Source organism: Arachis hypogaea, chromosome 5, assembly GCF_003086295.3.
Source record: "Arachis hypogaea cultivar Tifrunner chromosome 5, arahy.Tifrunner.gnm2.J5K5, whole genome shotgun sequence".
NCBI lineage: Eukaryota > Viridiplantae > Streptophyta > Magnoliopsida > Fabales > Fabaceae > Arachis > Arachis hypogaea.
The window spans coordinates 109,602,998-109,615,608 of record NC_092040.1 but is presented as its reverse complement, the minus strand read 5'-3'; the positions used below and the strand labels follow the sequence as shown (position 1 = coordinate 109,615,608).

Below are 12,611 nucleotides of genomic sequence, written 5' to 3'. Positions count from 1 at the left end.
CACGAAGGACCCGGACGCGTACTAGGCGCTTGCGCGTCGAATGCGTTTTTTTATGCAAAATGCAAGTGATGATGCAGAATGTATACATAAATACTGATAAAAATAAAATAAAATAAAGAAATTCTAGGAAGAAAAATGGATGATCATACCATGGTGGGTTGTCTCCTACCTAGTACTTTTATTTAAAGTCCTTAAGTTGGACATTTGGGGAGCTCCTTGTCATGGTGGCTTGTGCTTGAACTCGTCTTGAAACTTCCACCAATGCTTGGACTTCCAATAAGCTCTATCAATATCAAGTAAATTTCTCAAGTTTTGATGGAGTTCTTCACAAGCTTTGAGCTCCCAAAATTGATCATTATATATTCCCGGATCCCAAATCTTGTTTCTACACCCGTCTTCAAGTGGATCATGATAATTCCATCCTGGTGGTTCAGCCTTGGAATTCTCATTTAGGCACCCAAACATCCTCCTAAACCCAATTAATTGAGAATTATACCAACCTTTGCATTGTAACTTGGAGCATACAACCATATTGAACCTTGCATGACAACTCCAACCACTAACCAGCTTCCTCTTACTCTTAACGCCACAAAGAGCTCTAAGTTGTCCATCCGTCTCAAGCAAAGCATATTCAAGTGGGCTAATTAAGTTTAGAGATGAAAGATTTACCCACTTGAATGAAGGAATGGATGGTGATGGCTTTGGGGGAGAGGTCTCCAACAACTTTGGCAAGATGATTTCCAGCTCCATGCCCTTGAGCTCTTCTTTGAATTCTTCCACCTCCTTGCAAGCTTCTTCAATTTCAACTGATTCCTCTTGGTAGCTTTCTTCCAATTCAATCTCTTCTTCATTGCTTACCAAAGGCATGGGAGGTTGTGCTTCTTCTTCTTGAATCTCCATCTCTTGATCAACCTCTTACAAGTCTTCAACCATGATATGCCTTGGAAGTTGTACACCCTCCTCAACATCAACATCAAACACCTTGGAAGGAGGCTCTATGACTGGGCTTTCCCATGGAGGTTTCGCATCTCCTAAGTTTTCAACCACTTCTTCTTCTTCTATAGTTTTGGCTTTCTCCACTTGCTCTAATACAAAATCAGACTCCTCCTTGATGACTTCCACCTCTTGACAACTTCCTTCAAGGGTCTCTCCTACCGCCACCTTTAGGGCCTCCTCTAGCTTCTTGTAAAGTATGAATTCGGAAAACCGATCCCTTCTCTCTTGTTCCGGGTCAGTAGCATAATTGGGATCATGCTGCTCTTGGATTGATGGATGTGGGTGCTCTTGCACAGAGGGTGGTGGTGCAATGAAGCTTGAGGGTTGAATATTGGAGGTAGAAGGTTGGTCCATATGGGATATAAGATTTTGGAGTTTAGAGGTGAGACCAATGAGAGTGGTAAGTGTGTTCTCCATGGAGGTTTGGGGTGGATGAAGGTTCATTTGTTGAGAAAAATGGCTCATAACACGGAGGTGGTTCCTCTTGATAAGGATATAGAGATGGTGTATATTGAGGTGGTGGTTCTAAGTATGGCTCATAAGGCTCTTGGTATGGTGGGTAAGGATTAGGGTCATATGGGGGTGTTTGGTAGTAAGGTGCTTGTGAGTATGGTGGTTCAAAGTTATGTTGAGGAGGAGGTTCATAGGCGTATGGTGGTGGTTGGTGTTTATTGTCACAGAAAGGTCCACCATAACCATTGCTTTGATATGCATCACAGAATGGTTGTTGATAGTCCATTGGAGGTGGTTGTTGCCAAGAGGGTTGATCAAATCCTTGTGCCTCTTCCCATCTTTGATTGTTCCATCCTTGATCCAAGCTCTCATTGTAATCTCCTCTCCCTACAACATGATTGTAACCAAACTCATAGCCAAAGGGGTGAGAATTCATAGTAGTAAATAAAAATAAAAACTAATAAAAATTAATGAAAATAAACTCCTAAAACTAGAAACACTAATAAAGAAACAAAAAAGCAAAATATTTACAATAACCAATAATAAGGCACATGTTTGCAATTCCCCGGCAATGGCGCCATTTTGACAAACGAATTTTTGCGTGGTCTAGAATTTCACAAATGAGTTCTCGTTGAAAGTATAGCTTCTAAACCAACAAAGAATCCTTTCGTACAAAAGTTTTGGTTGTCACAAGTAACAAATCCCTTAATAAAATTGATAACCGAAGTATTTAAACCTTGGTTCGTCTCTCAAGGAATTGCAGGGAAGTGTGCTTATAATTGGTTATAGAAAAGTATATTTTTGGGGTTTTTAAGATAAGAAGCAAAAATAGTAAATGGTAATGAAAATTAAATGACTAGAAAAGCTCTTGGCAAGGAGAAGATTAATCGAAAGTTCTATCATTGTTGGATTTTCCAAGATTAATAATAATAGGTTGTTGTTTCTACTTGGTTATCCTTTACCGAATAAAGAAAAGTCAAGTTGAGAGCCAACTTCTATTCACAAGTCCTAATCATTTTCCTTCGGAAGGATTAGAGACTAAAAAGCCAACCAACAACTTCCAATTACCTATTAACTCTTGAGTCTTCTAACTCAAAGGTCTCCAAATATTAATCAAATCCAAAGCCAAGTTGGAGAGAAATCTAAATTAAATTGAAAGCATCAATAATATAAATTGAAGAAAGCAATCATAAATCTGAAATACCTCAATTTGCATTAAATATAAAATCAAATCTGGCATGAGAATTCATAAATTAAAGTAATAGAATAAATAAAAATAGAAGAGAAATTAAAGTAAAGGAACATTGAACCTGGAATTGGGAAGAAATATGCCTAAAACTAATAGAAATCCTAAAACTACATCTAAAACATAAAATTGTGAATAATGAAAGTTGTTGAATGAATGGATTCCTCCACTCTATAGCCTCTAATCTGTGTTTTCTGGGCCAAAAACTGGGTCAAAAACAGCCCAAAAATCGCCCCCAACGATTTCTGCAATTGCAGTACGTCGCGCATGTCGCACGTACGCGCTAAGTGCGCGTGCGCGCCAATGGACTTTTCGCCAATGTGCGCGTCAAGTGCGCGTGCACGTCGCCTAGCTGCATGGCCACTATGGCAAATTATATATCGTTGCGAAGCCTCGGATGTTAGCTTTTCAACGCAACTGAAACTGCCTTATTTGAAACTCTGTAGCTCAAGTTATGATCGATTGGGTGCGAAGAGGTCAGGGCTGACAGCTTTGCAGTTCTTTCAGTTTCTTGTATTTCTTCTACTTTTGCATGCTTCCTTTCCATTCTCTAAGTCATTCTTGCCCTGTGATCTCTGAAAACACTTAACACACATATATAAGGGAGGATTAAAATTAACTAAATTAAGACCAAAGAAACATGTTTTCAATCATAGCATAGAATCAAAAAAAAAAATATAAAACATGCAATTCACATGAATAAGTGTGAGAATAGTAGATAAAATCTACTCAATTAAGCACAAGATGTGCCACGAAATAGTAGTACATCAATCACTGAACAGGGAAACTTGCACCTAAGAGGAACTTTCAGTAATCAACATCCACCTTCAACAAGAAAGTAGAAACAGCAAAATATCTTGTTATCTTAATCCATTACGGCTAGTTGTCACAGACGCAATGGTTTCATTTATATTATTATGAAACTAAACAGGCTACAACCCCCAACCGTTAACCCTGAATCAATGATTCAAAAAAAAAACTTACATTTTCTTTTTTAAAAATGCTTTATACTTTTCAAAACTAAATCGGTGATGGCTGGACAAAATTTAATGAGGTATACAACATTGAATTACTGAATTTGCATAACAATACATTACAATGCAAAATGAACAAAGAATTACTGCCTTTATGTAGAAAAATAACTAAATGAAGCAGCACATAGATACCAAAGAACGTGAAACATGTGGTGGTACCTATGAAACTACTTTTCACCGTACAAGATTTCTACATGTGATGCACATGAATGTTTCAACTTCATGCGGAAGCTGGTTCAGATGCAGCTGCAGCAGCTCGCTTCTTGGCGAAGTATTCTTCAGCACGCGCAAGGTTTTTAGCAACAGATGGCTTAACCCATTTCTTACGGCCAGGAAGCACAGTGAGGGAACAACCAGCACTCTCTAGTTTCTCCTTTGCGGATGTTGAAAAAGCACGGGCTTTAAATGTCAACTTCTTACTAAGCTCTCCTTCACCTAAAATCTGAAACAAAAGCACAAGTTTGCAACACATTATTTTCTTTCTTCTTTCGTAATCTCTATCTCAGATACTTTGTACAGGTTGTTGATCTATCAAAAGTCAAAACAAGATTCTGGACCATAAGAAGTTAAATTCACTGCATCATTAACTCGAAGCAAATGCTTTCTTAAATACACTTGTTGCAAAGGTGTGCTTCTTGGGAAACCAGAAAAGCATTTGCGTATTACAGATATGAATACGCTAGAATTTAATCAACAAATGCATGGTGCTCCATGTGCTATAGTTTCAGTCCCTAAACACTAGCCAATATGCTTTCAGAAGAATAGAAGTTAATTACTAGAGTTATTTCAAATGGCTTCTTCAAAATATTATTGAAAGCAATGTCAATGTGAAAATACAGTTGGTTCACCCAAATTTTGTTGCCTTCTGTAGAAAATGATCCTTTAATAATTCACTGTGCAGTGACAGAAATGTCATTAGATCTCATTATTTCAATATCAATCTTTTTCAAGTGTTTGGTCTCCTATCAAAGATAGATTTGGATAGGGGAAGGATATTTCATATTTAGAGTTTCAGGTCATTGACATGTCCACTAAAATGTCATTTAAAATTTGACTTTATAGACAAATCCATTAAACATGAGTCTGATCCAAGAACATCTGGGAATTTCAAGGAAATTTACTCTAAGCATGAAAATGGTATAGTTCTTTTATGGTAGATTGTGCTAAGAAAATGTGGCATCCTCATTTGCTGTTCAAGATCATATATCCTAATACCCTAACTCATTACAAAAATAATCATCAAGAAGGGAAAGTAAGAGAAAAATATGCCACATGATTTATATGCAATTGAATCAATACATGATCTGTACCTTCAAAGGAAGTTTCCTTTCTCTTCCTGATGGATTAATCACACCCTTCTCCTTTAGAGTTTCAAGAGACACCTCTTCACCATCCTTAAATCTAGCATCCTCTATGTCCCTCAGATTTACATGGACATATTTTGGTAGCCCAGCACGCATACCTTATCAAAAGAGAAGAGAAGGGAGAAAAGGGGCATCAAAAAATGGTTCCGGAAGAGATACATGCACATGCAAATTATCTTTTGCAAGAATACTTGCTTCCCTTATTAGATACGATAACATCATGATAGCGCTGATTAAATCATGATCCGGTTGTAGGAACCAGACGCAGTATGGCCAACTCCACAAAAGGTTATGAGCCATGAAGGTAGAACCACACAGCTAGACATAAACAGCGCATATGAAACCAGTATATAGCAGTTCTCTTAAGTCTTAACTGGGATTTTATTTTCAGCTAGAAAGAAAAACTCCATGCAGCACATCACCGGAAATAACCTTCCTTGTTAGGCAAAGACCAACCACCAGATTATTGGTCTACCAACAGAAGTGAACAATCTAGCATTACACTCTATCTAGTAGTGATACATTAATACTTTTCTCTATTGTTTAGTTACCATGTTGGATCAAAGCTCACCATGCAATAGATGCAATGAAAAAAACCGATTAAGCTATACATGGCAATCATAATTTACTGTTTCTTGTAGCCCTCATCTAAGTTGCAATAATTGCATTGCAGAAATGACAAAATTGCCTTGAACATCTCTCTGAGGTTCAGGTCATAATCTAATGAAATCCAATCTAGAAGCCCCTATTCTGTAGAAATAAAACATAAAGCTTTTATATTTTAAACATAATAGCATACCGCCAGCAATTCCTCGAAGTTTGGGGATTCGACGGTAAAGGGGCATCTGACCACCCTCGAAACCCTTCCTGACGCCGGGGCCAGACCGTGACTTCTGACCCCTCATCCCAAAACCACAGCTTGCACCTTGCCCTGCCGATATGCCTCTTCCCTTTCTCTTCGCCTTCTTCCTCGAACCCGGTTGCGGGCCCAGGTTGTCAAGCCTGAACCGCACGCTCGAAGCCCCCGCCGCAGGGGCAGGGGCAGAAGCCGCCTTGTTCACTACCACCGAGAGGGGTCTTCTGAGCTGCACCCTGAGCGTTGCTGTGTAGCCGCATGGTGTCGAGTTCAACTTCTTGAGGGATCCCTGCAAGTTGAAGCCATGAAATACATGAGCATGGAGTGAAAGGAGACAGAGAGAGCGGTAATGAAGAGAACAGGTGGCCACCTTGAATGGACAAGCAAGAGACGGAAATGCGGGTGGCTTTCTGGTGCCGAATGTGAGCGAAGTCGTGGTGGTGGATGATACCGGAATTAGAGAAGCTGAAACTGCCATGTCTATCACTCACTCCACAAGCTGCACAATAATTTCATCGATAGATAGGATAAGTTTTCTTTTCCCACTTTTTTCTTTCTTTATTTAATTATTTCTTTTATAATTTATATTTATATTTATCAAGGTTCTGAGAACCGTCATCAAACCGTTCTAATTATTGATTCACTGGCTTATTAGTTTAACCGGTCCAACCGGTGATTCAACCAAAAAAATCGTTTTAAAATAAAATAATAAATAAATTATAAATAAATATCTTAAAATATAATATAGTCTAATATAATCTTAAAATATTTTTGAAATTTAAAACACTACATAAAATATCATCAACCAAATCCATATGATTTTATCAAAATACAAATTCAACCGTTAAATAGTAAAAAAAAATCTAAATATTAAATCCCAACATCATGATTTATCAATCATCAAAATCAGCAAGAACTTGTCATCAGCAATTGCTTCTTGATTAATATTATTATCCATAATTAAAATTAATAAAACAGATACAAAATTAAAAACAGCCACAGCACAATGAAAAATAAAAAAAAAAACCATCAACAAGACCATATCTGAATTAACCCTACAACATTCAGCAACAATCACAAAACCCTAGACCTTCACCCAACAATTAGCAGAATACAAAACACCAGAACAAAAATAATTAGGAGCATACAAAACACTAAAAGTCATTAGCAGAATACAGCATCTACAAAACAAAGCCATTAGCAGAATACAAACACCAGCGAATTTGAACAAAATAATTAGAAGCCATCAGCAGAATACAAACACCAGAACAAAAAATTCAGCAGAAATAATGAACTTCATTGGCACAATACAAACAAATTGTTTTAAAATAAAATAAAATTCTTGAACCCAACTAATGCAACAGCACGTCGTAACTCAAGTTGCACAAAGTAACCAAAGGTGCTTGAACTCAGATATACGCACAAAGAGCAAAATTCTTGGCACAGTGTGCTAACTAACTAAGCCAGCTATAACAAATGTAAACAAAGCCAATTTTTTATTGAATCCTAAATCCTAAATAAAAAATAATATTGCGGATTCCCAATTCTTGGCACCGTTTCTGGAGGTAATCTAACTGCCATGGTGTTTAATCACATCAGTAAAGAACCAATAATTAGTAGAGAACCTGAGCTAATCACAAAATATTCATTAATCAATAAAATCGCAACACATAAAACCAGAGCTAATCACAAAAACAAAGCATAAAAAAGTAGGAAAAAAAACGAACAACAACTGAACAATTGAAGAACAAGCAAACAAGACATTCACTGACCTTCGAAGAAGACGCCAACAGACCCTTGATTGATGGACGACGCCGCCCAGACGACGGCAAGAAGATGAAGCCGACGGCAAGAAGATGCAAAGAGTATGGGATGGGGCGAGCTCGCGGAAGAAGAGAGCAGGGGAGTTGGAGACTTGGGGGCGGTGGCTACACGGACGGACGGCGGCAGAGCTCGACGGACGGACGCGGCAGTGGCTCGACGGACGGACGCGGCAGTGGCTCGACGGACGGACGCGGCAGTGGCTCGACGGAGAGGCGGCAGTGGCTCGAAAAGAGTAGCTAGGGTTGGATAAGGGATAGTGAATGATTCGGGCAAGCAGAGCATAGGCTGAGAGGAGTGAGAAATGAAGTGGTTCAGTTCAGTAATCAGTAGGCCAAGGTTGCAAACGACGCCGTTTCCTTCAAACCGACTGATTTTTGATCCGGTCCAACCGGCCGGTTCTCATCCAGTTCATCGGTTTCTTACCGATTTTTATTTCAGTGGTTTCACATATCTGACTTGACCGTTAATATTGTCTTCATAATTAGACCGATTCAACTGACCGATCCGGTCCAGTTTTTAGAACATTGATATTTATACTACCATCAAAATTATAAGATTACTCAACATTTGTGCTTTCTCCAACTCCTATGTGCTATATTGTTTTCTTACTCCTAATTACTTTTGTTTATTTATTATGTGTATTGGCTATTTTTTTTAAGTTTACCAGGTATCTCCCAACCGACAGGTCAAGGACGAGTGAGTTGACTACTCGACTAACTTAAATTGGTTGGCCATTTATTAATTTATGAGTAATTACTCAAATCAGTCTCTAAGAATTTTAAAAACGGATATTTTAGTTTCCAAAAAAAATTAATACACAGAGCAATTTTCAAGGTTTTACTCTGGCAGACAAACAGTTCATTATTTTCTGGCAGAGTAATTACCCAAATCAGTCCCCAAAAATTTTAAAACAGACATTTTAATCTCTAAAAAATTAATATACAAATCAATCTCCAACGTTTTTCTCTATCAGACATCAGTTCTCTGTCCAAAAAAATAAAATAAAATTATTATTATTATTATTATTATTATTATTTACACAATAATACTATATCATGATTTTTTTGTATTTTTTAGACAAAAATAATAATAAATTTATTCATTAGATTTATATATATATATATATATATATATATATATATATATATATATATATAGTCACTCAATAATAATAATAATAATAATAATAATAATAATAAAATTATTAGAGATTATTTTACAAAAAATTTAAGATTAAAACTATTTGATATTTTTGTATTTAATATAATCAAAAGATATCCTACTTTAAAAAATATATTTGTATTAAAAAATATATTTTAATTTGAATTTCAAAATTAGTAGTACATCTTTTTATTATTATTATTATTATTATTATTATTATTATTATTATTATTATTATTATTATTATTATTGAGTCACTATATACATACATACATACATATATATATATATATATATATATATATATATATATATATATATATATATATTAGAAATACATATATAAGAATCTAATGAATAAATTTGTCATTATTTTTGTTCAAAAAATACAAAAAAATTTATGGTATAATATTATTGTGCAATTAATAATAATAGTAATAATAATTTTTTTGGATGGAGAAAAACGTTGAGAATTGATTGGTATATTATTTTTTTGGAAAACTAAAATGTCCGTTTTTAAAATTCTTGGAGACTGATCCGGATAATTACTTTGTCTGTCGGAGTAAAATCTTAGGGATTGATGTATGTATTAATTTTTCTTAAGGACTAAAATGTCCACTTTTAAAATCTTTGAAGACTGATTTAGGTAATTACTCTTGATTTATTCTCCCTTTTTCTTTTCTCCGGGTCGGTTTATTTGTTTTTGGGCTGGGCACAGTATCGTATTCTCACTTGCAGTTGTTTTATTCCTGAATCTCAACACTCGTGCAGTGATTTGGGCTTTTGATGTTCTTGGGTCTATTCCTGCTATTTTATTTTTTAATAAGATCCAGTAGTTGGCCCTGATATATTGGGCTTTTAAACGTAAGAGAAATCATTCAACGTAAAGAAAGAAAAAGTTAAACTAAAAGAAAAACAAAAAGATCAAACATGTATTGGACGCAAGAAAAACAAAATCATACGAAAACAATCAGTTATTTTTAAAAATATATAATAAAAATAAAATAAATTAAATAACTCATATATTTATATAAATATATAATGACTGATATTTTGTATCTATATAATATTTTTAAATAAGTCATGTTAATCACTAATTGGATTTGAATGTATTTAACGCCATCCATCCCAATCTTTGTTGTATTATGTTTCTGAAAGCACTATTTGACTACCCTAGAGAGCACTAGTTATTAAGGTATTATTTAAGAGTTTAAGCATATATATTGGCTTAGAAAATACGTGTTAGCAGGCAAGAATAGCACATAGATAAAACCTGGGAGATGAGATGAGGGAGGTAACAAACTAGCATACTTAAGCGAGAGCTCTTAGTAGTTAGTAGGTACTGGCATCATAAATTGGGTATAAAACTATAAATATAGAATAGGAGAAGAATGACACCTCTTATTAGGTTGGTGTTGGTGAGTGTGCCCTCGGGGCCCGAGTGTGATTATCCTATGTCCATACCTAGCTTACTTAGAGCATACCATTTCAGGATATTTTTCCAAGTTCATCATACTAGTTAATCCACCCCAAATATATCATGTCATTTTTATTTAGCTTCGCATCGTAGGGCGTGGTAAATTAAATGTCACCTAACACCATCATGACATATGCGTTCTCTTAAGAGCTACACACTATGCTTGTTTAGCCCACTGTAGTTCTTTGTTTCAGCAAATTGAGGTTACTGTAGTTGCAATTCTTATTGGAGTCCATTTCTAATTTCATTCACAACCACCATCCAACAAAATTAACCACTTTGCTATTCTGGATTTCTCAACTTATATTGTAAGTAGATAGATTCCCTATAAATTTTGTTGATGTATGTCACCTTTTTCTTATTTTTTTATTTTTGCATTCATATTCTTATATTCAGAGATATTTGTAAGGCTAAAATTTTTTTATTATAGATTATAAATGCGTGTAAATTAGAACTGGTAATTGGTAGGGTAGAGTAAGGTTTAATTCTATCTGCAGGTTGAAAATTTTATTAAAATTCTATTTTACTCTATCTGTAGGTTGAGAATTTCTGCACACTAATCTTACCTACGTTCTAAAGTTCTAAACCTTACCATACTCTACCCTACTGGCTGAAATATCAATTTTTTTCAAAACAAATATAAAATTCAATCATTCTAAATTTTATACGTATTAATAAAATAAAAAATAAAAAATCAATACTTTAAATTACTAAATTAACTAATTAGTTTAGTGATTGCTCATATAAGGACTAGTTTGATGAAAATGACTCACGTCTGAATTTTTAAAAACTATTTTAATTATAAAAAACTTTTTTACATGTCAAGTGACACGTGGCGTACCACGTGTCATTGACCTGTAACGTGGCGTGCCATGTGTCAATGACCTGACACGTCAACCAATCATCTTATGACACATGGCACTTAACGTGACACATCATCATCCAACTGATGGAAGGACTAATTTGACTTACATTTTATTTTTCAGAGATTAATATGACTAAAAAAATCATATGAAGACTAATTTAAAGAATGAGTGATTTTTTCGGTACGAATTTGAATATTAACTCAGTATTCTTAGATTATTATAATTTAGTGAAACCAAAGACAATAGAAATTATTTTAAACAATGATTATTGAAGATCATATCCGAGTCCTATGATTGTTCTGGTATGCATGCCGAAAAAGTTGAAAATGATTTTATATAGGAGGGTTTAATTATATTTGTTCCCGGTTGGGAATAAAGGCAAGCTACGATAGAGAAGAAGAGATAGGAAGTGGTAACATTATGGTGAAAACTATGGAGCTAGATATATATTAGGAGGAGAAGCTACTTTTATAAGAATGAAAAAATGGCTATATGCAAAGGGAAACTGCAACCGAAATTTCGAAGTAATAACTAAACAGCTATTCGATCACAGAAAGTTAGATGGAGGCTGAGCCCCCAATGAAGTGGCAATGAGGGAGGCACAGTATTCATTGCGGAAGACTAGTGAGTAGTGAACAATATACCTAACTCTTTGACCTCCATTTTTAATAAGACCAATCAATCACTACTATTGATCCATATGGTAATGGGCACATAGGGGATAAAGACAATTATCTGATTCTTCTTCTCACCATATACCACCCATCTTAGTAATGTAGCTTTCATTTCGTTTCGTCTCGTAACTAATTACTTCCAAGCTCATCAATTATTTTCTTACCATAATACTCTTCTCTCTTCACCTTTTCCTCCAAACATCCCATTCCTTCTTGTGTTCTTTTCTTTATGTTAGTCCCAACTCCCAACCAAAGTCACACCAGATCGAATCACTCCAAATTCATTCATGTGAAAATAATAACTAATAACTACTAGTTATTAAATGATTCCACATGTTTTATTAAACTGTTTAATATATAATTATATATACATCTCAGCTATTATCGTCATTTTACCAAAATAAAAATAAAAAATATCAAAAACTAATATTTTTTATTATTGCATCATTAGTTTATCTTTATACAAATAGGATTTAAGATTTAAAATTATTTAAGTTGGCAAAATATTAATCAAATAAAAAAAAACAAAATTTATTATTTTTTATCAATATTTTTAACTATCGCCGTAATACTTTTTGTTTAACAGTTTAATAACATATTTTTAATTTATACTTTTAAATATGGTTGGTTAATTACTAATAAAAAATAATAAATTTTACT

The 12,611-nt window shown here is 34.7% G+C and overlaps 1 protein-coding gene across 3 annotated transcripts; it reads right to left on the bottom strand.

Moving 5' to 3' along the window:
* Nucleotides 1-2,639: 2,639 nt before the first annotated feature.
* LOC112802676 (large ribosomal subunit protein uL15c) lies at nt 2,640-6,517 on the bottom strand. Of its 3 annotated transcripts, none has more exons than XR_011882413.1 (5): nt 6,320-6,513; nt 5,893-6,238; nt 5,040-5,191; nt 3,889-4,171; nt 2,640-3,279 (listed from the first exon to the last, which is right to left on the bottom strand). XR_011882413.1 is itself a non-coding variant. In XM_025845995.3 (4 exons), exons 1-4 carry the CDS (start codon nt 6,425-6,427, stop codon nt 3,950-3,952), a joined length of 828 nt encoding a protein of 275 aa, XP_025701780.1. In that variant the 5' UTR covers nt 6,428-6,517; the 3' UTR covers nt 3,741-3,949. The 3 variants fall into 3 exon arrangements, 1 of the variants encoding a protein (XP_025701780.1); XR_011882412.1 differs by having other exon boundaries at nt 2,640-3,270; XM_025845995.3 differs by lacking the exon at nt 2,640-3,279 and having other exon boundaries at nt 3,741-4,171; nt 6,320-6,517.
* Nucleotides 6,518-12,611: the final 6,094 nt, after the last annotated feature.

Bases quoted from the DNA above. Each gene is read 5' to 3' on its own strand.
- LOC112802676 (XM_025845995.3), bottom strand. From the start codon at position 6,427: ATGGCAGTTTCAGCTTCTCTAATTCCGGTATCATCCACCACCACGACT. The intron at 6,239-6,319 runs GTGGCCACCTGT...TTCAACTTGCAG, and splicing joins CTCTTGCTTGTCCATTCAAG to GGATCCCTCAAGAAGTTGAA. The intron at 5,192-5,892 runs GTATGCTATTAT...TCTTTTGATAAG, and splicing joins ACTTCGAGGAATTGCTGGCG to GTATGCGTGCTGGGCTACCA.